At 44.0% G+C, this 26,870-nt stretch overlaps 1 protein-coding gene across 2 annotated transcripts; it reads right to left on the bottom strand.

Moving 5' to 3' along the window:
• Positions 1-983: 983 nt before the first annotated feature.
• On the bottom strand, positions 984-25,152 carry Eed (embryonic ectoderm development). 2 transcript variants are annotated; one of them, XM_041658991.1, is made up of 12 exons: positions 24,652-25,152; positions 21,157-21,309; positions 17,195-17,287; positions 16,185-16,250; positions 14,519-14,644; positions 12,009-12,090; positions 10,846-10,937; positions 10,102-10,235; positions 7,504-7,609; positions 2,411-2,569; positions 1,727-1,800; positions 984-1,317 (listed from the first exon to the last, which is right to left on the bottom strand). In XM_041658991.1, the coding sequence occupies exons 1-12, from the start codon at positions 24,763-24,765 to the stop codon at positions 1,191-1,193; spliced, it is 1,326 nt and encodes a 441-aa protein (XP_041514925.1). In that variant the 5' UTR covers positions 24,766-25,152; the 3' UTR covers positions 984-1,190. The 2 variants fall into 2 exon arrangements, with proteins under 2 accessions (XP_041514925.1, XP_041514933.1); XM_041658999.1 differs by having other exon boundaries at positions 1,178-1,317; positions 2,500-2,569; positions 24,652-24,915.
• Between the last annotated feature and the right edge of the window lie 1,718 nt (positions 25,153-26,870).

Genomic DNA, 26,870 nt, shown 5'->3' on the forward strand with positions numbered 1-26,870 from the left:
CTCACCAGCACCTCCTGAGCTCGAGTCTGGAAGACAAAGTTTCAGTAGCCATGGTGCTTTGCCCACATGTGTATGTCTGTGGACCACTTTTCATGCCTGTTGCCTTCAGAGGCCAAAAGAGAACACTGGGTTCACCAGGACTGGAGCCACGTGAGGGTGCTTAAGAACTGAACCTAGCCGGGCGGTGGTGTCGCAGGCCTTTAATCCCAGTACTCGGGAGGCAGAGGCAGGCGGATCTCTGTGAGTTTGATGCCAGCCTGGGCTACAAGAGCCAGTTCCAGGACAGGCTCCAAAGCCACAGGGAAACCCTGTCTCAAAAAACCAAAAAAGAACTGAACCTGGGTCCTCTGGAAGAGCAGCCAGTGCTCTTAACTACTGACCCGCCTTTCCAGCCGAGAACCTACTACTTAGGATAGGTATGGCTGTTTTCACCTAAAATTAAAAGTACATGACATGATGTTAAGTATCTGTGGTGGTCTGAGCAAGAATGGTCCCCATACATTTGAATTGTTAGTCCCCACAGAGTGGCACTATTGGAAAGGAGTAGGTGTGGTCCTTGTTGGAGGAAGTGTGTCACTGAGGTGTGCTCTGAGGTCTCAAACGCCGAAGCCACGGCCAGAGTCTGTCTCTCTCTGCCTGTGGATCAGGATGTCACTCTCGGCTACTGCTTCCACATCTGCCTGCATGCTGCCAGGTTCCCCACCATGATGATAACGGATGAAGCCTGTGAAAGACCCCAATTAAAGGCTTTTTCTCAGAGTTGCCTTGGTCATGTCTCTTCACAGTGAGAATAAGTGACTAACAATAGCAAAGGTTACTTGGTAGCAGAGCCGAGATTTAAGTATATAGTTTAGGTATACAATTTACACTCTTAAGTCTCCATAGTAAATAGCTTACTCCAGTTAAAGAAACCATTACAAAAAGATAGAGTATAATTTTATTACTTCCAACTTTAATTTTCATCACAATAAAAATAACACAGCTTTACAAAAATAAATTTTTATTAAAAGCCGTAAAGTCTGAGCAGGAAGACAGTACAAAGAATGTAAACAAGGTACACATCACTACATTCAGCTCAGCCCGATCAAATGCTGAAAAACAAGTCTAAATGCTCTATTGCCCTTGCTAGCAAGATACATTAATTCTATTTTACAAAGACAACATATTCTAGTTTTCCAGGAAAAAATAGTTTATCGAAGTCGATCCCAACGCCAAATGCTGGCATCATCACAGACAGCTATGAGGATGCTGCTATCCCTGCTGAAGCTGGTTTGTCGGATCGCAGCCCCACACTTATGGTGAGTCAGTGTCGTACACCTAGGGAGAACCAAGACAAGACCTAAATAGCACACATACCAGTGCTTACATTAAAGAGTGAATGAGAAAATGCAGGTGAGAGCCATCGTCATTAAGAATATCATCCTTCATTCTAAATTTCAGCAAGTTTGGTATATTTATCTACTCACCACAGTATAAGCACAAGTTAATTGAAATATGAAAAAAATACTTAAACTCTAAAACCTGCAGCTGTTAAAATGACTGGGCCATGTCACAGCTCAGTGGTGATACACTTGGTGACATGGCCCAGAGTCAGATCCATGGAAGCCACATGGTGGAAGGTGAGAACTGGCTCCTGTGACCTACACGCTGGGGATGTGGCACAGGTGCAGAACGGAGCACCGCTACTGGTTATTAAGGCTGACATAAAAAGGCCACAGTTACTTACTTGGCTTTATGAGGGTCTTCTACTTCTAAATCCCAAACATAAAGTTTGCCAACCTGATTGCCCAGTGCAAGCATCTGCGTAAACAAAGTGAAAACATAAAATCAACACAGTACCAAGCTCTAGGGTATTTAAGAAGCCTCAGCTCCAGCCTTGGTGGCCCCCTTAACTGAGTTTTGCATCTTATGACACTGATTTGTAAGTAAGAATAAGAACAATTACTATTTCCTTGGCATCTTGAGAAACTAGGGCTCTGCCCCATTTCACAGACGGGGGAGTTACAGTACTTTTTCTCTACCTTAGAGTCACACACAGAATGGGATGCTCTTCCCAAGCTTTCTTAGAGAAATAAACTGCAGCAGCAGAATTTAATACTTTGAATAATAGTTATTCTACCTTCCATGTTGATTTTTCTCTAAGTTTTTCTAGAAGAAAAGCTAGGTAAGATGATAAACACATTGAAACACTGTATCTTGAACAGGCATCAGGAACGTAGGGTTACCAAACCTAACTGCCCGTTTCTTTCCCAACACTGCAGATAACGTGCAGTGCCCAGGAGGCAGCCAAAGTCATCAACACAGGACCAGTACAACCAAAGTGCGAGGACGAGGAGCATGGACAAAACAGGAAAGGGGACAACGACACGGTGTTTCAGAAGACAATTCCAAATATAAAAGTATGTGCTACCTTTTGCCAGAAATCCATAGAAAACCTCATGTACCAAATGTCACACTGGCTGTAATCAAATCGCCCAAGAATAGTCACATTAGACTCACTAGGTTTAATTTTATCTATATCATCCTCCATTTTGCCAGGTTTCCAGCATACAATGGCATTTTCACAAGACTAAAAGAGAGAAATAAGAGACATGTATTAGAACTGAATTTCAAAAATAAAAATAAAAGTGCTTACTTTACCATTTTAGATAGGTAAGAGTCCACTTTCCAGGACCATACACAGACTGTTCACTATCACGTCAAGGCTTACCCCCCGAGGACAAGAGATCTGACTAGTCAAAGAATTAAACAACACAAAAGGATCATGCTATTTGGAAGTTCCTCTTCCAGAACAAATTAACTAAGTGCAGTTCCAGGTAGGCTGGCACCCAGACTCGAGGAGTGCTATAAAAATTAGAAAACTTTAGTACTACGACAGAAGGCTTTCCAAATCTGGCCACTGGTGTCCTAACCCACACATAACCAGGAAACCAGTGGCATCTACCGAGCTTCCCTGCACAGGGTGGGCACCTTAGAAGATATCACAGGAAACAGTTCACCAACAGGACCATAGGCTATAAAGGAGCTCACACTGATGAGGGGATAGGCTCACACAGGCCACGGAATCACACTTCTACTTAACACAGTCTCCCTGTGGCCACTGTTCCAATCACTGTCTTAGTCAGTGGCCCACACTAGCGAGTTTTTGGCAATGTGTCTGGCCTCTAGTTGATAAAAGCCTCTAAACATCAGCACCTCTCCTCGAAGCCTGGCCGACCTCAACGGTACCTAGATGAGCAAGGCTGCCGCTCAGTTTCTCAGGCAGTCTATCCAGTCACAGACGGCAGCCCACTGAGAGCTCCACATTCAAATTTTAACCAGAGGTTCAGAGAAAGAATCTCCTCTACTTTCTTCGAATGTGGAAATGCTCAAGCTAAGTGACATCTCCCATACAGTCACTAACTGCACGGTGTCTGACATCACTAGCCCAATGTTGCCCTAATTGCAGAGTGAGACTTTTCTCTAAAGACTGATCTTGGCCCAAACACCAAGCCAGACTCTCACAGTTCCCTGGGGCTTCTTTTGCTACCCTAGCCTGGACACCAAGAGAGCAATGACTTGGAAATGCTAATGGATAAGAACAGTGTGGTGGTTTGAAAGAAGATGACCTCCAAAGGGAGTGGCACAACGAGGAGGTGTGGCCTTATTCAAGGAAGTGTGCCTCTGTGGGGGTGGGCTTTGTGGTGTCTTCTGCTCAAGCTTCCCTCGGTAAGACATAAAAGCAACCTCCAAACTGCCACATACAGAAACAGGTGTAACAATGCTATAAGGGCTAGTAAGATGACTCTGGAGGTGAAAGTCCTTAATGCTCCAGCCTCACAATCCAAGTACAATGGCCGCTTCCATGAGAGAAGAAGAGAACCAATCCCTGAAAGCTGTCTTCTGACCTCCACACATTTCAGTGGCACACAAGCACACACACACACAAAGTAAATAAAAAGGGGATTCTAAAAAGTGTTATGTTACAGGCATAGAGCTCATGCCTGTAAATCCTAGTACTTGGGAGACTGAGGTAGGAGAATCCTAAGTTTGAGGTTAGCCTGGGCTACAAAGCATGTACCAGGCTGGCTTGGGTTCATGGTGAGATACCCTGTCTCAACAAACAAGGAAAAGAATTAAGAGGAGAGAAGAAAGGAGAAGAAAAAAGGAGAAAGCTCCCAACAAAAATGGAACTGAGGAGGAAGAAACCAGCCCCAAACAAAATGAAACAGAAGGTTCAAATGACCTATAGGAAGTACAGGGTCCAACTCAGAACAGAATACAGACCAGAAAAAAGTCAATTCAACTCAGATTGTTTAGTGGCTAACCCTATAAACTGGCAGAAAGGATATAAAAAGATAAGGTCTAAATAAATAAAGGGCTGGGGATGCAGCTTGGTGGTGGAGCTTAGATTCCGTCTCAGTTACTCACTACAAAAGTCAAGACAAAAGATTGGGAATAGATTACAAAAATGAGCTGGGTATAGTGACTCATAAATGAAATCATAGCGCTAAGGAGACAAGTCAAGAGAGTTCAAGGACAGCCTAGACTACACAGCAAATATCTTTAATCCTAGGCCTCAGGAGGCAGAAGCAGTAGAACAGTCAAAGGCCAGTACAGTCTATGGAGTGAGTTTCAGGACAGCCAGGGCTATGGAGAGAGACCCCGTCTCACAAACAAGCAAACAGAGAAAGGAAAGGGAAAGGGAAAGGGAAAGGGAAAGGGAAAGGGAAAGGGAAGGAAAGGAAAGGAAAAAGGAAAGGAACGGAAGAAAGGAAGAAAGATCCTTACTACATGGGGCCTGGTGGAGAGTTCATGCAATTTTTTTTCAAAAATATTAAATTATAATTAAAAAAATACCTAAACATTTTCTTGAACCAGCAAGATGGCTCCACGGATAAAGGCACATGCCACTAAGTCTGATAGCCTGAGTTTAATCCCTGGACCACATGGTATAAGGCAGGAACTGATTCCCAAAGCGTGAGCGCGCACAGACACACACACACACACACACACACACACACACACACACACACCTAATTTAAAAACAAAACAACAAAAAAACTAAGCATTTTCTTAGCCAAAGGCCCTATTAAAGAGATGAAAAGATTAGCCACCAGCTGAAAGAAAAGATTTACAAACACTGTTTCTGATAAGATGCATATTCAGAATATATAAAGAACACTCAGAATTCAACAATAAAATAAAAATAAAACAAAAACTAAGCCAATTATAAAACCAGCCAAAGATTCAAAGAGACAACCCCCCAAAAGGATATGGATGGTGTGATGGCTATTCTTGGTTGTCTTCTGAACCACATCTGGAATTAACTAAAACCCAATCAGCTGTGTGAGGGAATTTTTTCTTAAATCATCTGATGTGGGAGATTCACTTCTACCCTGAATCTTGAGATAAGAAGACACACTTTAATCCCTATCTTTTGAAGTGTAAAGAGCCACCTTTAATCCAGGAGACAAGGTCTCCTGGCAGCCTACATAAGGGACTACACTTAAGGAAGCCCTCTCCTGGTCGGCTTGCTTTTGCTCTCAATAGCAAGTCCATTTCTTCACTGACATTAGAACCTATTACTTTGGGATTCTGGTGTAGATTTAGGACCAGCTGAGATATCCAGTCTTGTGGACTTAATAACCACTAGATTCTTGGACCTTGCACTATGGGCAGACATTGTTGAATTAGCTGGACCACTGCCTGAAGTGATTCTAATGAATTCCATATATACATGGAACCCTGAATACAGAAGGTAAATACACAAATGTAAAGATGCTCAACAGCATCACTAGCAGAGAATGCAAAGCAAGACCATGATGAGGTTTCACTACACATCTGTTGGAACTAAGTAAATAAAAATAATGGTAATACTAAATGCTGGCAATGATACAGAAACACTGGATACTTTGCTAGTGACGGTGTAAAATGGCACTCTGGAAAACAGTTTAGTAGTTTCTTAAAAACTTAACCATTACCCAACAATTGCTTTCCGCAACATTTATCAGAGAAACAGAAAGTCAAGTCTTACAAAATTCTGTACACAACTGTCCATCAGCAAGTATGCTGTAAAGAACAAGCACAGCCCAGAAGATGGTGTTAAACCGACTGCGATGAAGCTTGGGCGTAGTAGTGCACACCTCTAATCCCAGCACTTGGGAGGCAGAGGCAGGCAGAGCCTGAGGCCCGCATAGCACATTCCAGGCAAGCCAATGATTCATTAGATTCTCTCAAAAAATCAATAACGAATACATAAAAGCTAATGAACTAATTGGGATGGCACGGGGCACCATGGAATGTGACTCAGCAATGTAAACGAGAAACCACTTTACAAGCAGCAACCTGGATGGATGTCCAGTGAATCGCATTGAGTAAAAAGCAATCATAGCATTTTTGAAAGGACAAAATTCACGTGACAAAATGATAAGGAACTAAACACACAGCATAGGAATGTTCTTTTTCTAGGCTTTTGAGAGCATAGCAGCATAACATAACTACTGATTTATAGCTCCAGTTCCAGGTGATCCGATGCCTTCTTCTGGCCTAAGGGAACCAGACAACAACGTATACAGATATACATGCAGGTAAAACACTCATCGCATAAGAAATATATATTGTGATAATTACTGAGACATAATAACAACTACTAAGACAAGTGGACAACGGTCATGTTGTCCTGAACTATCTGTAAAACTTCCTGTAGTCTATTCCAAGATCAAGAGTTTAAGGAGGGGAACATGAAACCAACAAAAGCAAATGAGATGGACATCTCTCTAACTCTGACAAGCCTACATGTTCAGAGAACATGGATCAGCCCTCTAGATAACCAGCTGGAAAAAACAAAACTAAACAAAGGAAGACGACGTCACCCCTCAATTCTCTGGAAGAACTGGCTCCAAACACCTTACTCAAGGACCTTACTGAATGGCGTTGTATGTGCACATACTCCCATGGACTGTACTTATTATGAAGCCCATACAACAGAATATGAACATTTTAAATGTCCTGTGCGTAGTGAATAACAAGAGCTCTTTGCACATGTTCAGTACAGATGCAATTCTTCTATTCAAACACTTCTCATCAGTCAGATTCAATCAAAAGACGTGGACTCCATGGATATGCAGGGCTGTGTATCCGTATCTACCGACAAGGCAGAACAGTGAGTAAACTGCAGCCTGTAAGCCAAGGACTCCAGCCACTGCTCCTACAAACAAGGGCTTACTGAGACAAACAGGAACGGTTCTGCTGCTTTGAGTCATTATTTTCAACATCACTGACCCCCAGAACAGTCCGCGCCGTCCAAGCTCACTTCTCTTCTTACTGGAGCATAAAGAACTACAGTCTAGAGAACTCTTTCTCCTTAAGTAAGTTCGACAGTCTACCAAGACTCTTTAACAGTTTCTCTCTGCTATCAACACATTTTATACATGGTCCCTGCAAAGCACACTCTCACGCTCTCCCCCCACCCCCCACCCCCCCCCCACAATGCAAGTACAGCTTAATTCTAGTTTTCCATACCTTGGAAAGTATCAAATCGCCTAACCATCGCACACAATCAACATAATTCCTATGTATGTCTCTGGTAGAAAAGTCAGGAAAGTGGATTTTCTGGGAAATAAATGGCCTGAAGGAAGAATGGAAATATAAAAGTTAAAGGAAGCACTCTGCCTACTGAGCTTCAGCTGCCAGCTCGATTTTGAAAACTCTACAGAACAGGACTATTAATTTCTCTTTGCTTGAAGATAGAATGTATCCATTCATCTGGTTTTTTTTTTAAGATGAAGTATCCATTTTTCATTTTTATTTTCTTTCATTATCAGCTTTCTGATATAATGTTCAACTTTCCTTTCTAAACTCGGAGTTTTAAATTTGGGGCAGCTGAGATGGTGAAAGCACTTGCCACGCAAGCCTGACCCGAGTTCACTGTATGGGACCAACATACTAGGGGAAGATGGGAAGTAACTCGTGCTTGTCCTCTGACCTCCATTATTTCTAATATATTTGTGAAAAAAAAAAAAACAAAACAAAACAATAAACAAGGTATTTTGGAGGTGGTAAATTAAAAGCATACCTAATATTTCTAATCTAGTAAGTGATTCTATGGTATTTATATGCTTTTCTTTCGTTTTTTGGGGGGCCACAACCCACAGCATCACCCTTGTCAGACAGGCATTCAACCAGACCAACCAGAATCACAACCATCTTTGTGATTTTTTTTTTCTTTTTCTTTTTGATACAGGGTATCTCTGTGTATCCCTGGCTGTGGTCCTGGAATCCAGAGATCTGCCTGCCTCTGCCTTCCAAGTGTGGGATTAAAGGCAGGAGTCACCTCTGCCAGGCTCTGATCCACTTTTTATATTAATCATAGCCCTGTGGTGGCAACATAGAAAAAGGCAGAGTAAACTCATCTCAAACCCTTCCCCTTCACGTCTCGTTAGGATGCATGTGCCCATCAAGGTACACGCAGAGGCCAGATGGGGCCGTACGCATCTTCCTGCATCCTTCTCCACCTGATTTCTGAAACAAGGTCTTTCACTGAACTGGAAGCTAGTGGGTTCCTAGGCTTGGAAGCTCCAAGCTCTCCATTCCCCAGCCTAGGGAATACAGGAAGTCAGAGTCAAGCAGGCTTATAGGGGTGCTGGAGATTTGAACTCAGGCCTTTCTGCTTTTACAGCAAATGCTCTTCCTCATCCCACCAAGCCAACTTGACATGAATGATTAACCGTTCCAATTTCAGCTGCTTTCTAATCAAAATGCGTATTATAATTAACAGTTAAAGCCTTTCAGAAAGACTACAGGAACTGTGAAGTATAATTTATTATTTACTCCACAGATATAACTTTTTAATTTTTTTTTTTTGTTTTTTTTTTTTTTTTTTGTTTTTCGAGACAGGGTTTCTCTGTGGCTTTGGAGCCTGTCCTGGAACTAGCTCTTGTAGACCAGGCTGGTCTCCAGATATAACTTTTTAAAGACAGGGTTTCTCTGAATAGCTTTCATTCAAATCCTAAGTTTAGCATTGCACCTGACACTGAACGGTAGAAACCTAAAGCTGTACTGTAATTCTTTTTTTTTTTTTTTTTTTTTTTTTTTTTTGGTTTTTTCGAGACAGGGTTTCTCTATAGCTTTGGAGCCTGTCCTGGAACTCCCTTTGTAGACCAGGCTGGCCTCGAACTGACTGAGATCCGCCTGCCTCTGCCTCCTGAGTGTGTACCGTAATTCTTAAAAGCCAATGAGGTAAGTAGGTGCACTTCAGTGCTTACTAGAGCTCGCAAAATTAACAACCTAGCCATAATTGGACTTGAAAACTCTTGGCTAGAATAAAAATACCAAGTTAGCATATTTAAACATGATGCTCACAGTGACAGAGTAACACATGTACACATGTTTACAGAGAGAGTACCACTGGCAACCCAGTAAGTACTAAAAAGGTAGTTAGACCAAGACCTAAAGCACTTCAAAAGAGAAACAGTTGAAACATCTCAAAAATATGGAATCTCCATCCCATGGTATGATGAAACAAGACTCCACAATTTTAATTTTCTCTGTTTAATGAAAGAAGCATCATTTATATATAGGAAAATATCAGTATGTATTTATGTATGTAGCTAGCTAGCTAGTTGGGTCTCACTATGTATATAGCCCTAACTGGCCTGAAATTTGCTCTGTAGGCCAGGCTGGCTTCCAATATTCCAACTGACAGAAATGTCCCTGCTTCTGCTTCCTCTGTGCTCAATGAAACTAAAGAAAAGTATTATCACGAACTACAGGTAGAAAGCCAATTGAAAACCATTGTCTATATACTGAATTAGAATTTACTATTATGTCTTTCTCAGGTGATTTAAAACTTTAGTACTTCCAACTCACTTACTCAGCATGCACCATAAATCGAAGGGAGTGAAACGTGCCACCAATAGACAAAAACAATCCATTCAAATAAGACTGAAAAAATTAAATAAGGGACTCCTTTTAAAAGAGGTGAATTTGTTGACAGGCAGCAATACCTGGGGATTTCAGGATATTAAAGACGGGATTCTAAAGCAGCAGTGGGGATTAGTTCTCAATACTCGAGGGAAAGGGAGACACATCTACACAACAGCAAAGCATCGGGACTGTCACCTGTTAGTTCTATTTGGGTTATAATCGTAAGAATCCTTAATTGCATTCATCATTCTCTTCGAGTTGATTCTCCAAAGTTTGAGGGAGTGATCCATACCACACGACATTATTTTTTCACCCAAAAGATCATAATCCTAGAAATAAAACAGAACAGTGCAAATAGGTAAGCTGCAGTCTCAAAGGCTATTTGTCCAGGCTTCGCCTGGTGCACAACACACTGAGCACTGCATTTCAGACCAGCTCCCGACACACTGAGCACTGCATTTCAGACCATGACACAGTGAACACCGCATTTCAGACCACAGCCTCCGACACAGTGAACACTGCATTTCAGACCATGACACAGTGAACACTGCATTTCAGACCATGACACAGTGAACACTGCATTTCAGACCACGACACAGTAAACACTGCATTTCAGATCACAGCCCCCGACACAGTGAACACTGCATTTCAGACCACAGCCCTAACTGCAGCCTGGGCTTCGCCTGGTGTAGGGTACAGTGAAAACTCCATTTCAGACCCTATCTCCAAAACCAACACCAAACTGACAAAAACGTCCACAATGATCATGGTACTGTATAAAACCCGAGTCATTTTTATGAAACTGAACAAACAATGGCTCAGCCTGCTCTATCCTTCCATGTGCAGGGTGACGGCCTGGCAGGCTGCATGAAGCAGGCACAGCCGTGCATCTGCGGAAAAGGTTCAGTATTCGCATCACATAGCCCAGCTTCAACTTACAGCACTCAGAACTTCGTCTCTGTGTCCTTCCACACCTCCGAATATTGCCACAAGTGTGTCCGTTTGGATATTCCATAATCGTAAAGCATGATCTATTATAACACAGAAAGTTAAAATAAAAGTTTATCACGCACCACTGCAAACTTTTAGTATGGCCTTAATATGTAAAAGTTATGGAAATTTAGACTAGGCATGATAAAGACATATACCAACTTAAAATATACCACTCAGAATGAATAGAGACATGGTGATGTTAAATTAAGACTGCCTCAAAAACAAACAAACAAATTAAATGGAAATTACAGCAGACACTGAAGATGTGCTCAGGGCACACCTCGTGTGCCCAACGGCAAAAATCCTCCTCCCCTAACCTATCATCTCAGCACTGAAGGGGTGTGAAGCGAGAGGACTGGCTGCCTTGAGCTCAAAGGCAGCCTGGGCTGGCTGCTTGGCACCCACCCATCCATCCATCCATCCATCCACCCACCCATCCATCCATCCATCCACCCACCCACCCACCCACCCACCCACCCATCCATCCATCCATCCACCCATCCATCCACCCACCCATCCATCCATCCATCCATCCACCCACCCACCCACCCATCCATCCATCCATCCACCCACCCATCCACCCACCCATCCATCCATCCACCCACCCATCCACCCACCCATCCATCCATCCACCCATCCATCCATCCATCCGCCTGCCTGTCTGTCTACCTACCTGCCTACCTAGAAACCCTATCTCAAACAAACAGTGGTGGCATATGCCTTCAATCCTAGCACTCCAAAAGCAGGGAAAGGCAGTTCGAGGCCAGCCTGGTCTACAGAGTATAAATTCCTGGACAGCTAGGGCAACACAGAGAAACCTATCTTGAAAAACCAAACAAAAAAACACCTTTTGAAAATCCTAACATGGTGATATGTCATTCAATACTGATAAATCAATGTAACTCTTCAGGTGAGGATAAGGTTCTAGAACAATCACAATATAGTAAGTGAAGTTTCTATGTCTTGGTTTATAGTCTAGGCTATTTTTTCTACTAAAACTTTTTTCTCTTTTAATTTTGATTATTTTCCCTTACAACACAATCTGTCTCTTTAAAACAATTATTCCAAAACAATCTGAACTAAGGAAACATTGGTTTCTGTAAGCTTACCTTTACTTACTGACAGCAGAAGATTTGGGTCTCGTGGGTGGAATTTCAGCTCATTGACAGCATTGCCATGGCCAACATAGTGCTATAATAAATTGAAAACATTTTGTTTCACATCTCAAAAACCAATAAATTCTCTTTCATAAACCTTAAGAGAAGCAAAAGGCTGGAGGGACAGCTCAGTGGTAGACCACTAGCCTAGCAGACTCAAAGACCAAGGTTCAGTGGTGGAGGCCCGAAAATGTGAGCCCATTTCCACTTTAAGGTCAGAGAGTTGGAACTCACCCCAGTTCCTTCAAGGTGATCGTGCTTCCACCTCAAACAAGGTCTTGTCTGTGTAGTTCAGAAAGTTCTGCTCCCTTAAGGTTATTGTCAACAGGTGTGGCTAATAGCCAGACCTTGTGCTCCAGGAACAGACAAGTAGATTCTTCCTACCTCTAACAAGAGTCTAAGTATCCAACTAAGTTCCGGTTCTGTTATGGAGATAACTTAGGATTCCACCCAGGGAGTGGTTTGCCTACAGAATGTTTTGGTCTAGGATGTGAGAGTGACTTGTTTTGTTCTAGCAACAGAATGTTTAACTGTGGATGTAGCCCATGACCTTCAATTGGTTTGTTTCTTTCCTATGTATCATGTTAATGTAGTTTGTCTTACTCCTACCTTTTGGGGTCAGGGGTATTTTAAGCAGTTGGAAATTAAACACGGCTTAAATGCAGGCAAATTTCAGTACTCACTGGAACTCCCTCCTGATACTATCCTATATGTTTCTTCGTTTTATGATTTTCATTCACATCTTCATATTCTTTACTGTATTTCCAAATCCCCACACCGCTACCCTGAAGAGAGGTATTTTTGTTGATCTTCGACATTCAACATCCAGCAAAGCTGCCCTCTGCCTCCCAAACAGAAAGTGTCACCTAAGTTCTTCTCACCCTTGGACACACTAAAATCACCCAAAAACTTGACAGAAAGGAAAATGGGACCCATCGGTCACCACTCAGCTAGCAGCACTGTTTAAGATCACCTCCAGGATACAACGAGCCCCAGGTGAGAGACAGCGGCATCCACAGTGTGCCTTCTCATCAGCTCCATGCCTTTACCAGCCTGTCCCTGGACTGGTGTCCTGGAGCCCACAACTCTTGGGTCCCTTGAAAAAAGTGGTTACTTGGTGTGGGAGGTCCTTCTGTCTATGTGTTGCTTTTATTGGTTAATGAATAAAGAACTGCTTTGAGCCTATGGCAAGGAAGAACAGAACTCGGCAGGAAATGCTAGAGTGTATGCTGGGAGGAAGAAGGGTGGAGTCAGAGAGAAGAGTTGCTGCCATAGACAGATGCTGGGAACTTCTTTACTTAATAAGCTACAGTCATGTGGTGATATACAGATGAACAGAAATGGGTTAAATTAATATGTAAGAATTAGCCAATAAAAAACTAGAGATAATGGGCCAAGCAGTGATTTAATTAATAGTTTCTGTGTGATTATTTCGGGGCTGAGCAGTAGGGAATGAACAACTGGCTCCTTCCAACAGTTACTTTTCAGTTAAAGACACCTAAAGCAATCACAAGAAAACCCACAGAATCAACTAACTTGGGCTCACAGGAGCTCAGAGTGTCTCAAACAACAACCAGGGGCCTGCAAGGGAATGGTGTAGGCCCTCGGAATAGATGACAGTTGTGTAGCTTGGTCTTCTTGGGAGTCCTAACCTTGGAAGCAGGGCTGTCTCCTTTGCCGGATTTCTGGACCCTAACCTACTCATCTGGACTGCCCTGCCCAGCCTTCAGACAAGGGGAGGTGTTTACTTTTTTTTTTTTTTTTGATTTGGCTATTTGAGACAGGGTTTGTCTGTAGCTTTGGTGCTTGTCCTGGAACTAGCTCTCATAGACCAGGCTGGCCTCGAACTCAGAGATCCCTAGTGCTGGGATTAAAGGTGTGTGCCACTACTGCCAAGCTGAGGTGCTTAGCCCTACTGTAACTTGATATGCCATGTTTTGTTGGTACCCATGGGAAGCTTGCCCTTTTCTGAACAGAAATGAAGGAGGAGTAGACTGGGAATGGGGTAGGGTGGGAACAGGACTGGGAGAAGAGGGAGGGGAAACTTCGGTTGGGAGGTAAAATAAATTAGTTTAAAAAAAAAAAAAGACATTCAAAGCAAGGGAAGAGGAATTTAAAAAAAAACACAAAACAAAATACTGAGTATGAACACTTTCCTATGTATTCCTTAATTTATATCATCTAATTGTCACAGAGGCTTCAAAGGACTGCTTTAAAGAAAGAAATGGAACTAGCAAGATGGTTTAGTATCATGGTGGGGCTGGCATGCCGGAAAGGAAAGCATCTGGAAGATGGGAATTGACACCTCTGACTGTCCACGTCCACACGAACAAATACACCTGCATCACACACCCAAAGTGAATAAACACAGTAAGAGAGAAAATAACAAATCAAATGAGGCATTCGTTGTAAACTACGAGTATTCAAAAGCAACAAATCTATAGTCTGCCCAGAAGACGTACCTTTATACACTGCATGGTTATGGGGTTAATTATCCTTATTATGCCTCTAGAGCCAGCAACAGCGAGCAGAGGGTGGCTGGTGTTGCTATCGTACGTCCACGCACAAGTATAAAAGTTTTCATCTGCCTAAGAAATGCCAGAGTTAAGAAATAGAATTTATCTTGAAAAAATAAATGTTAACGTTTACAATGACAGGAACCTTTCAAACTGCTAAAGCTTTGGATATTTAAGCGTTCATTTTTTGTCACAGAAAATTTGCACAGTGATAGCCAGGTGTCCCAGAACTCAAGAGACAGAAACTGGATGATTTTCTTTCTTTTTTTTTTGGTTTTTTCGAGACAGGGTTTCTCTGTGGTTTTGGTTCCTGTCCTGGAACTAGCTCTGTAGACCAGGCTGGTCTCGAACTCACAGAGATCCTCCTGCCTCTGCCTCCCGAATGCTGGGATTAAAGGCGTGTGCCACCATCGCCCGGCCTGGATGATTTTCTTAAATTAAAGGCCAGCTACGGCTACTCAGCAAAGTCCTATGCTCAAAAACAAATAAGTTAACTTCAGTGGCGGCGTTTTTAGGTCTAAAATCCAAATGAGCGCCTTCCTTGAGTGTCATGCTAACACACTTCTCTTTTCTGCCTGCTGAGCTACACCCACCAGAGCACCAGCCAAACAGCAAGTGCAGGCAGGAATGTCCGCCAGTGAACCTTTACCTGCAAAGCCAGGGTGAGCCTGCAGGCTTCGCTTACTGACTGTGTCCTGATGCGTCCTGACAGGGCAGCTGTTCACTCACTTCCCTGTCATCACAGGATCAATGTCGCCTTCCTTCGCTCTCTGTGCTTTTGCTAAAGGATCTGGGAGAAACATCTCACCATTCAGCTTTTTAAAAGTCCTTTAAGATTTGGCTTTTAAGTTAAGATCTTCCTTTTCTTCGTAGCTCACGCTCCAATCATTTCCTAAATGGCACACACTTATTTTTTCTATCTCCGTGTTGTTGAGCAAATACTTAGAATGGCTGCCAGCTAAGTGGTGCGGGACAATGGTCTATACTCTCTCAATTATATTTTAATAAAAAGCCAGGCAGGAAGTAGAGATGGGACAACCAGGCAGGAAGTAGAGGCAGGTTGACAAGAACAGAAGAATTCTGGGAAGAGGAAAGCTTGGTCCGCAGGCATTACCCAGCCACAGAAGCAGCAAGATGTGACTGCCTCGCTGAATAAGGTACTGAGCCACGTGGCTAACACAGATAAGAATAATGGCCTAATATAAGAAGTCTGAGCTACCAGGTCAATCAGTTTATAACTAATGTAGACCTATGTGTGATTTCTTGGGACTAAACGGCTGGGGGACCAGGTGGGACAGAAAACCTCAGACAACAGCTAAGTATTACAACTATACTGAAATTGTAACTCCAGGCTTAGCTGCTCCCTGCTAACCATTTCTACCACGGATTTCTAACGCTCAGCTCCACCCATCTTGCACCCACAATCCCATCTACCTCGTGACAAACTGAAGATCAGGTGAACGGGATTCAAGGATTGATCCCCTTGGGTAACAATGACAATACTCCTAGCTAAAGATGGGACAGTACCTTTAGGGAACTTTTTTAAGTTTTAGAGTACTTATCAAAACAAATGTCTTAAACCTGAGATACAAAGACAGTAAGAAAAGGATACATCAGCGTCTACATAGGACTGCAATAACCGGATTTCCCCTTGCGAATGGCACTCATATAAGGTCACCTAGAGAAACAAAGATATGAGTGTCATCTCAGATAAACATTCTAGTTGCAATTACAACTTAGTGACATTACAGAAACTGCCTGAAGCGGCTCTGTAAGCTTACCTAACAGTCAGGTAATAGTAGTTGCTATTACCAAATATTTGAATATACATTTCATCCATATAAACACAACTTTTTCAAAGTGAGCAAAGTTGAAAATTTTAAAATAATTATGGTTTATCCTCCTTTAATTAGCTTTGTAACAAGACATCTTTAGTACCATAAAACAATGATTAAAGAACACCACATAACATATACATGTACCAAAACACCACCTGATGCCCCATAAATATGTACAATTTTTAATGACTATGTATAATTAACACTTTTAAGATTATTACTTAAATCCACTGGATTTATGCTTTCCTTATAGAACAATTAATCACAACTTTAAAAAAAAATGACAGGGTTCTGGGGTATGGAGAGCCAGCTTAGTGACATGGTATTTACTCTTCCAGAGGGGTCTGTTCCCAGCACCCACGTGGCTGCTAGAGACCCTCTGCACCTCCAGTTCCCTGAGGCTCTGATGCCCTCTGGCCTCCACGAGCGCTGCATGCGCCTGGTGCACAGACCGACATGCAGGCTGCCTACTAACACACAGAAAATGCGACTTTAAAAGTATACATATTTCTTTCATATTTGAATGATAAATAGCAGTCAATTCTTTCAGATATTCAAAATATTTATAAATGAAACTATAAAGCCTGCTTTATAACAAATGTCAATAAAAATGTGTTTTCTAGTTTTAAACCTGACCATTTCTCAAAAGCTTCACTCTTACACAAAAGAATGATACTGGTGCGCCAGCTATTCAGAATTTGTTCTAAAGTCATTCCACTTCAACACCGTAATTGTAACAGATACAAAATAACCCCTATAGCCAACCCACCCCCTTGACACTTACCCTGTTGCTTCCCACAGTTGCGAACACCAGAGGATCCCCTTCCTTACTGTGCCAGTTAAACTGAACCCCAAACAACGGCTGGTTATGATCCTCCTACAAAACCAGGAAACAGGGAAACTCTAACAGATTTCTGAAAACACTAGCAAACTGACATTAACCTTCCCTTCTTTTCCTTCCCCAATTTCAGCCCCCTCACAAGAATGGGCCCACGGGGCTGTATATTTGACAGCTTGGGGAGGAGCACTATTTAAAGGATTAGGAGCTGTGGCTTTCTTGGAGGCAATGTGACACTGGAGGGGGCCCTCCCTGTGGATCCAGATGTAGAACTCTCAGCAACCTCTCCAGCACCACGTCTGCCTGCACCCACCATGCTTCCAGTCATTACCATAGTGGGCTGAACCTCTGAAACTGTAAGCAAGTCCCACGAAATGCTTTTTTAACAAGGCGTCACTGTCATTGTGTCTCTTCCCAGCAAGAGAACACTGACTGAGACACAAGCTGCTTCTGACATTAAAATGAAGACACCACGCAAGCGCCCGCATCTTAAACCATGCGAATGTTTTCTAACAAAGATTTACACCACACGCTAGGAAGCAGATTATCTATCCTGGGAACACTGAAGTCTTCTTGTTTTCTCAAAGCCAATCATCTTTCTAAACTGTAATAAACTGAGAACGTTTGGTAGATACATTTTAAGCTCTTGAGCCCAGAGGACAGTTATTTCTCTCATATAACAAACTAACAAATGACTCTGGATTTGATTAGAATTGACTTTTTCCTTGAAGTGGGGCACATCACACTCCATCCCAGCCACTACTTTATTAGTCCTACACATACAAATCTAAGTTATCTTGAGCAATCTTTAAATAACCTTGGATTTGTACCAGGCAGTGTAGCACACACCTTTATCCCCAGCACTCGGGAGGTAGAGGCAGGTGAATCTCTGAGTTGGAGGCCAGCCTGGTTGGTCTACAGTTTCAGGACAGCCAGGGCTAAACAGAGAAACTCTGCCTCAAAAATCAATGACATTAAAAAAAAAAAAAAAAAAAAACCTCCACTTGGATTTGGATCCTAGGAAAGTATCATCCCCTGAAGACTATTTGAAAGTAAGGACTTAGAGAGGGAAAGAACTATGTCTTTAGATTCTCTGTTTTAGCGCTTGTATTAAATCCAGGCTTAAACTGCAGAGTAGATAAGCATGACTTCTGTTCTCCAAGTTGCATTTTGGACTTAGGGCTTTACTGCAATCTCTGTGCCCAACACTAACTTCCAAGGTCACGTGAAAGCACGCCCCCCCACCCCCAGGCTTTTAATGTCTTCTAGCTAGGGAACAATTGTCTTTTCCTGCCAAGACAGGCAGACTAAATCTCCCCCCCTCCCCCAGGAAAAATCTTCGGGCCTCTTATACTCAGCAGCTACTGGCAAGCACTGCCTCTAAGGCTGGTGTTCTCCAAGGACTAAGGAAAGACTTGGGATTGCCTGTGTGGCTAAAAAAGCTGTCTCATTTCTGCTCATTTATCCCTCCCAGATCTGCTAATGGCATTTGATGACTTAAGGTACTGGTAGCTCATTGTCTCATTTGTTAAGTTTCCTGCTAAAATACAGACAGGTGTGCCTTTTTCACAGGCTTCATAATCCAGGACTAACAACAGGTTTCAGAGTTCTCAATTCCTTTGTCTTCTAAAATGTTCTTGTCCAGTTGTCTTACAGACACCTGCAGGTTCCTGAAAAAGTTCTGCTTTATCAAGAAATCTGGTCTGGCAAAAACTAACAGTCTCCAGAGCGTGTTTTAACCCTACCCATTTTCAAGTCACTCCTGCTGTCTGGGACAAGACCAACTTACAAAGCACTCTCCAGACAACGCCAACACCTGCACCAGCTCCTGGGACTTCACCACTGGTACCAATTCTCCTAGCTCAAGAACACCTACCAACTAAAATCTGGTTTTATCTGCTCTTGTGTCTCACTTATACACCCAACCTCACCTGTACAACCAGGGCACTTCTCTGTCCCATCCTTTCTGACAGTTAATGACTTCCTATGACTAGCCCCATTCACAGGGCCAATAACAATATTTTCTCTCCTAGCCACCTGCCTTCTTATCTTCCTCAAGGAACAGCTGCTTGAAGCCTCCAGGATGACAGCAAACCGGATGCTGCTCTAGCCACACCTCTCGCTGAGCATGAGCCCAACTCTCAGCTCTCCCTTCTCCCATATCGCCCCATGCCCACCCACAGGAAGTAGCCAGACTTGAGCCGGTGCCCCTTTATCCAAGGAGTCTAAAATGTTTGGTTGAGGGGTTTCACCTCAGCTTGCTGGCACCCCTTTATCCAAAAAGTCTGGATTGCTTGCCTGGGGGCTTCACCCCAGCTCCTGGCATAAGCTCTCTCCCCTGGGAGTTGCCTCAGTCCAAACTCCGCCTCCGAGAAAGCCCGCCAAACGGTGACCCCTCCGCAGGGGCTTTGTAAATTGCCCCCCAGAGAATGAACACGTGGTCTCCGGGTTACCCGTGGTCTCCCCTTCTCACTCTTCCCTCTCCATGTTTCCCGGAGGCCACCCGGGAGTATTGTTATTTATTAACATGAGCATCTTTTAATTCAGTCTGATTAAGTGTGATTGGGATTATTTGTGTTGGCAGAGAGGTTTGTTTAAGAAAATACTTAACAGAGGAGTAATTTTTTACAATTATTTGTATATTCTAGATATTACTAAAATGAAATACACTGATTTTGGGGCTGGAGAGACAGACGGCTCAGCAGTTAAGAGTACTGCTCTCCCGGAGGACCGCGATTCAGTCCCAGCACTCACACTGTAGCGTGCACTGGGGCCTTGTCCTCAGAGAAGCACTAAGAGAACCAGGAATGTCAGTCACACAGGGGTTAAAATCAAATACCTGCAATTCATTCAGAAAGCTGAGTGGGGCTTTTTAAACAACCTGGTGACCATTTTGCTATCTGAAGGGACAGACTTCACCCTAATTCCCCAGAATGATCACCCCAGACTCTTTCCTCCCTAGCCATTACCTATCCTTGGATGTCACAAGTACTTACAGCTGCTGACCACACTAGATTCTAGGCCTTTTAGCTACAGAACCCTCTCATGGTCACGTGTACTTTATGAAAGAGTCACGTGTAGTCACACCTTAAGAGCTACTGTGCACCTGGAACACATGGTATTTATTCTATTGTGTTTAAATATACCTACAATACCGGTATAATGAGCGAGTTCCAGGACAGGCTCCAAAACTACACAGAGAAACCCTGATTCAAAAAGAAACAAAAAGGCCTAAGCTAAACCTCCTGGTCTAGAATCCCTGGGGTCTGACCCAGGCTGATGGCATCAATCTGCACTGGGTTTCCGCTCTCATCTCTTCTCGCGGTTTGCTTCCCCATAGGACACCTACAGCGACCCACCTGCCACACAGACGGCTTCTGAGAATGACTCGTTCCCCCACTCAGGTTCTCAGGCTTAGCAAACACCCTCACCCACCGAGCATCTGGCTGGCCCCCAAACCCAAAAGCTTTTAACACGTCACACTGTTTTCCTATAAGACAATTCCAAGCAAATGCTGAAAATGTTTTACAACTGTGACAGTGTAGGCATGTTGAAGATAACAGCTCATTCAGCTATGTTTAATATTGGATCAACAGATAAAGCAACAACAGCCTGCAACTCAGTACTATAGATTAAAAGGTAAGCAGAATAAATAAATCACAAATGACTACAAGCATGGATCACCACATTCGATGTAAACAAACAAGCCTTTCAAACGCTGTCATTTTTAGATACTTTAAACCTAAGGGCAACCTGTATGTCCCTGAGAAGTCGCACAGAGCAAAACTGGGGATGGGGGGGCACACAGGGTCCCAGCCCAGACTTAAATGCTATGGCAACGGCCGATCTGAAGCCAGGAGTACCCTGGACACAGATAGGGGACTGCAAGCCCCGCTTCCTGTACATACCTTGAGGCTGTTCACACACTTGAAAGAATATTTGCATTTCTTCGACTTCCATTTTCCCTTTCCCCAGCTTTTCCTTCCGGGCGCGTTGGGTGTATTTGTAGGTGTGTCGGGGCGTTCTGTGTTTGTGCCACTCTCGATACTGACAGCATCATCCTGTGTGCGGTAAAACCAGGAACAAATTCACCAGGCAGGGAGAGATGTGCAAGGTATTTAAAAGATAATGACCAACTTAAAAGCGTGCAAAAAATGGGACATGGCCCCCTGGCTGCAGCTGGAGATTTAGGAAGTAGAAGCCAGTTATGCATTAGGACACTGGTGGATACTTTACCCTGCAGCGAACGCGACAACAAAGTGCTCAGAAAGGCAGCAAACGAGGAATTTAGCTTTAAATAAGACGCTGGCCTGTGCCAGCGACACTAATACAATTAAGTCACCGTTTGCCTTACACAGCTCTGTGGAAAGCCACTAATCAGACAAGGAAATCTTTTCCAGTAAAACTAACTGTCCTCTTGCTGGTGAAGAGTTGCTAGGATTCAGTACCTCACTAAGATACAGTAAACGTATAAATTCAATAAATCCGACTGGTCTACACATCTTCATAATTTGACTACAGCTCAAGTGGAAGCCAGTGTAGATGCCACACGGTCAGCACGGCAGGAGTGTTAACGCTTATTTATAACACAAACCACTCAGAATTTTAAGGACGTTTAAAGAAGTCCCTCGTGGTCCACACCGTGTGTAAAGGCCTCGCCTCACAGTCTGAACACTACTCCACACATGTGAACTCTGTACACAGTCATGGGGAGGACATGGCTTGAGGAAAAACTGGAAACTCTTCCAACTCATCTGCAGTTCAGAACCCACACTCAAGTCTTCTCTGGAATACGAAGATTTCCATCTACTGCCCTGGGGCAGTCAGTAGTCCCTAAACCATTCCAGAGAAACCCTTGGTCACAGTGTGTCTAATAGCTATTAGGTTGAAGCCAGGAAGTCTACACAGCCTTTGTGGTCTAAGTTACTGCTTTATAGTACAAAAGGTTAAACATAAGTTGAAGTGTCAAGAGGTACTTTTTAAAAAATCACTAATTCGTTTAAAAACATTAGTTCTTAAGGTTTTTCAAACTTCACATTGGTCCAAAGCGAAATGCCTTTTAAGAAATACACTATTCTAGAACATGTTTATTATCTAACACCAGAAAAAAGAGCAGAAGCTAGGCATAGTGTCTCACACCTATAATCCTAGTACTCGGAATGCTGAGGCAGGAGACTAGCCATTAGTTTGAGGTGAGCCTGTGAGACTCTAACGAAAACAAGCAAAAACACCCAAAAAAGGAAGTACTCCCAACAAAGTAGGTGCTTAATAAATATTTGAATTGCGATTTAATGTAAATGTACAATTAGTTTCTATGGAAATTTAAAATGTGACAAGTTAATTCCCAAATTGAAATCAATTTTGGCTAGGCATGTGTTTCCCAGCAATTGGGAAGTAACGGCAGAAGGAAATCAGCCAGCATGGACATAACAGGAACCTGATTAAAAAGATAAAATTAAAAAAAAAAATCACTTTTTATCTGTTGCTCCTCACCTGTCACTTGTTCTTATATGCAAAAAGTTCTGATTTTGGATTTTGAGGTTTCATCCCCTATTACAATTGTTGCAGATCTTTAAAAAAAAAAAAATCAGTCTATCACTTCTACCAATGGTTCCAGCAAAACCTGGCATTTACTATGCCAAATAATACATGTATTACTCCATCTAAATGGGGAGCAACTTATGGTGGCTCAGGTCTTGATTCCAGCACTCAGTTCGCAGGGGCAAATGGATCTCTATGAGTTCAAGGCCAACCTGGACACAGTGGACTTCCAGGCCCACCAAAAGTGCAAGGTGAGACCCCATTTCAAAAACTAGAAATTTAATTAAAAAAATAAAACCAGGGCTGGAGAGATGGCTCAGTGGTTAAGAGCATTGCCTGCCCTTCCAAAGGTCCTGAGTTCAATTCCCGGCAACCACATGATGGCTCACAACCATCTGTAATGAGGTCTGGTGCCCTCTTCTGGCCTGCAGGCATACACACAGACAGAATATTGTATACATAATAAATAAATAAATATTTAAAAAAATAAAATAAAACCAAATACAACACAGGGAAGCACACCTTTTGCTGAGGACTGAACCTGGGGCCTCCTATACGGCCGGCATGTGCTTTACAAGCACGCTTTATGTTTCCAGTGTTCTAAAGAATTTATTAAATAGACCCTAAAGTTTTATTCTTGATTTGTTTGCTCACCTTCTATACTTTCTCTGTGTACCTATAGTATTCTGCAGGGAGTGGTGGTGCACGAATGAATTCTGGGTACTGAAGATATCAGAAGATAACAGGTTTGAGGACAGCCTGTGCTACCTAGGGAGATTCTGACTCAAAAAAAAAAAAAAAGACTAAATTTTTTTCGGAGACGACCCCATACCAAAAGCTCAATCTCGTTCCTATCAATCATTCGGTTATGGGTAGTTTTAGAAAGCATAAAAAATGTATACATTCCCCCTTAAGAGTCTGTAAAAAGAAAATGCGCTTTCTCTGAATTTTCCCCCTGCCAATTTCCTCCTCCTAAACAAATTGACATTTTCATTAAATTCTGGGTAATTAAGCATACGAAAAAGCCAAAGCCTAACCTACACTACACAATCATAATCTAAGTAATTAATGATTTGAACACGTGTACAGGACTTTTCACAACACTTGTATAAGCACTTTTTACGGGGCAGCATTTCTCTAAGCAGTATGACTTCGCTTAATCTTCATACTCGCTCAAATACACAGGTCTTTACCACGATCGCCTGAAAAAAAAAACCTTCCAATCTCTTTACATTAAGTAAAAAAAACTTTCAAATTGCCCCCTCCCTTGCCGTAATCAAAGGTGGTTCCCCCTCCACGACCTTCGCCGACGCGAAGGCACGCCCCACTGGCACGGAAAGGAGCGTGCAGAAGCCCAGTCACGCACACCGGAGCCAAAGAGCTCTCCTTCCCATCCAGATCCCGCAGGGCTGGCTCTACGGAGTGCCGCAGTCCCTCCCTTTGGAAGCCCTTCCACCAACTTTCCTCGGGAAACACCATCTCTTACCCGGAGCATGTCTCTGAAACTTGGACAATCTCAGATTCGCAGTCCCCGGCAAGTCCCCCAAAGGCGCAAACTCACTCCTCCTCCCCCGCAAGGATGACCGGAGCAGACCTCGCCGAACTCGGGACCCTTAATCCGCTCCTTCGCCAACTTTCCGCTTGCTAACGGACGCCGTAGCCCCATACAATTCGAATCCCTCGGACAAGTTGGATTTCCCCGCACGCCCGCGTTTTCCTGAGCGCGGGGTGACACCTTTCCCTGCCCCCACGGCCGCCCTCCCGCCCGCCCGCCCGCTCGCCCGCCCGCCCCGCGCGTCCAGTTTCCAAAGATCCTGAAACTTGCAACTCCACGGTCCCGGGACAGCCAGGGCTGCACTCACATTCTCGTCTCCCGAGAGGTCCGGGTTGCTGTTCTCGTCGCTGCTCAACTTCTGCTTCTTGGCAGCAGGCATGTCTGTTCCCGCCGGCGCTGTCGACACTTCCCTCTCGGACATATTCCTCCGCCTCCCTCCAGGTTCCTGCCGCCTCGGGCGGGGCCTCCGCCACACCGCCGTCAAGCAAGCCCGGCCGGAGCCTGCCGCAAAGCTGCCGCCGGCGCCGCCACCGCCGCCGCCGCCGCTCCCCCCACTGTCGCAAATCGCGCCCAGCCGCCGAGGCGGGCGTGCGTGCGACCCCGCCACACTGCTGAAAAAGGGGCGCGCGCGCGCGCCCGCCCTCCCGCACGGCTGTCCGGCGCCTTCCCGTCCCCGGCTCCCGACGGGCGCTCTTCCCGCCGTCCTCTCGGCACTTGGCCCGGAGGCGTCGGTGTCGGCGGGCTCAGAGGGCAGGCTTCCCCACGTCCCCCTTCCCCGTCAGCGCCTAGGGAGGAGGCGGAACTCAAAGGGCTGCTCCCTCACCCCCTTCCCGGCCAAGACGTTTGCTCCGCAATTGGCTCGATCCTTCGATCTCCGACCAGCTGCAAACGAGCGAAAGTCTGTGGCCCGGAGCAGACCACCACTGTCCCAGAGGGAGGGGGGAGGGACGAGGGGTTCCCCCCTCGTCTGGGGCGTCTGTGCCTAAGGTCCCTGTGCTGAGTCTGGAGGACGACCTGGAAGTGCGGTTCAAGGGACTCCTCCCAACCTAGGCTCTTTCTTGAAGGCAGGAATTCAAAACCTATAGGTGGTTTCCTGCCGGCACCCCCATCTGGCAGATGGAAGGGACCCTCCCGGAGGTGCGCATGCGCCGAGGCGTATTCTCGCGCTGGGATGGGGGAGCCGGCCTCCAGGCCCCTCCTCTTATAGGTTCTTGTTTGCTGAACCAGGTAGTCTTCCACCGGTTCTCAAAGCTCTGGGGAGGATTTCAAAACGGTACGACTCAGTGCCTCTGGACAGGCCTAAATTCTGGGCAGATATTTCGACTAATGACTATTAGTTACAATGAATGATTATAATCAGCCGGTTGGTGCCAGTAGTGGCTTAAGTAAAGCTATATTTTAAATTGCATATTTAGGCTTAAGTAAAAATACCTTGCGGTGCATGATGCATGCCACAATTTCCAACACCGGAGAGGCAGCAACAGGAATATCACCTGATCGCCTCAATCTCTAGATTATCCTGGTCTACGTTGCAAGTTCCGAGCTAACCAAGGGCTGTTTATTAAAAAGCTATCCGAAAAACAATCTTAAAATTATATGGTTCGGCCAGGTGTAGTGGCGCATGCCTTTGATCCCAGCACTAGGGTGACAGATGCAGGTGGATTGCAGTGAGTTTGAGTCCAGCTTCGTCTACACAAGGAGTTTCGGGTCAGCCAGGGCTGCATAATAGACCCTATTTCCAAAAATAAATAAGTAAATAAATAAATAACAAAATCACATGGTTTTAAATTACCATGATTTATAGTCGAAAAGTTTTTAGCTGTTGATAACTGAGACCCTAGGAAACTGACAAGGTCTGTAGATCATTGTGAGCAGCTGCATGAGTTTGCGAGACTTCGGCAAAAGGCAATTTTTTTTGATATAGGAAAAGGTAACCAAATAGTCAGCTGGCTAAAGTATTTGCCTGTAGCATACAAAACCTTTTTCCTTAGTTTTCTGTTGTTAGTTTGTGTGTGTGTATGAGTGTTTCACTCCCATGTATATCTGTGTATCGTGTGTGCCTGGTGCACGCACGAGGAGGTCAGATGGGGGTGTTAGAGCACTGTACTAATGGTTCTGAGCCACCCTGGGTGGGGCCTCTGGAAGAATAACCAGTGATCTTAACCACAAGCCATCTCAGCAGCCCCCTCAAGTACACTCTAGACAGGTGATGCTCGACAACTACCTTTTCTGGAAAAGTTGCTGAAAGATAAACTTGGAATTTTGAAGCAAAGATCTACCTTGTTTACTGCGACCAGTATTAATTTTGTGAGTAAGATTTTATCTGTATATGTATAGATTTCCCCTTTTGTGTAGTAGTCAAAAAGAAGCAGGGAAAACAGATTGAAAGCGACTTTGAGATGTAAGATGTGCGTTTCAAACGCATCAAAACCAGCACAATCCCTATTTTAAGATACTAGGACACAAAGGACCCATAAAGTTCTGTCCAGAGGTCACTTTCACTCAAGGTTTGTTGCACAATTTATC

The sequence above is a fragment of the Microtus oregoni genome, unplaced genomic scaffold (assembly GCF_018167655.1).
Source record: "Microtus oregoni isolate MIOR12 unplaced genomic scaffold, Mior012 000000F_ref0000247, whole genome shotgun sequence".
NCBI classification, from domain to species: domain Eukaryota; kingdom Metazoa; phylum Chordata; class Mammalia; order Rodentia; family Cricetidae; genus Microtus; species Microtus oregoni.

Excerpts from the sequence above, each read along its gene's own strand:
- Eed (XM_041658991.1), bottom strand. The coding sequence starts at position 24,765 with ATGTCCGAGAGGGAAGTGTCGACAGCGCCGGCGGGAACAGACATGCCT. Across the intron at positions 16,251-17,194 it reads CAACTGTGGGAAGCAACAGG|GTGACCTTATATGAGTGCCA; the intron begins GTAAGTGTCAAG and ends TTGTTTCTCTAG. Across the intron at positions 10,236-10,845 it reads GAGACGAAGTTCTGAGTGCT|GATTATGATCTTTTGGGTGA; the intron begins GTAAGTTGAAGC and ends TTTTATTTCTAG.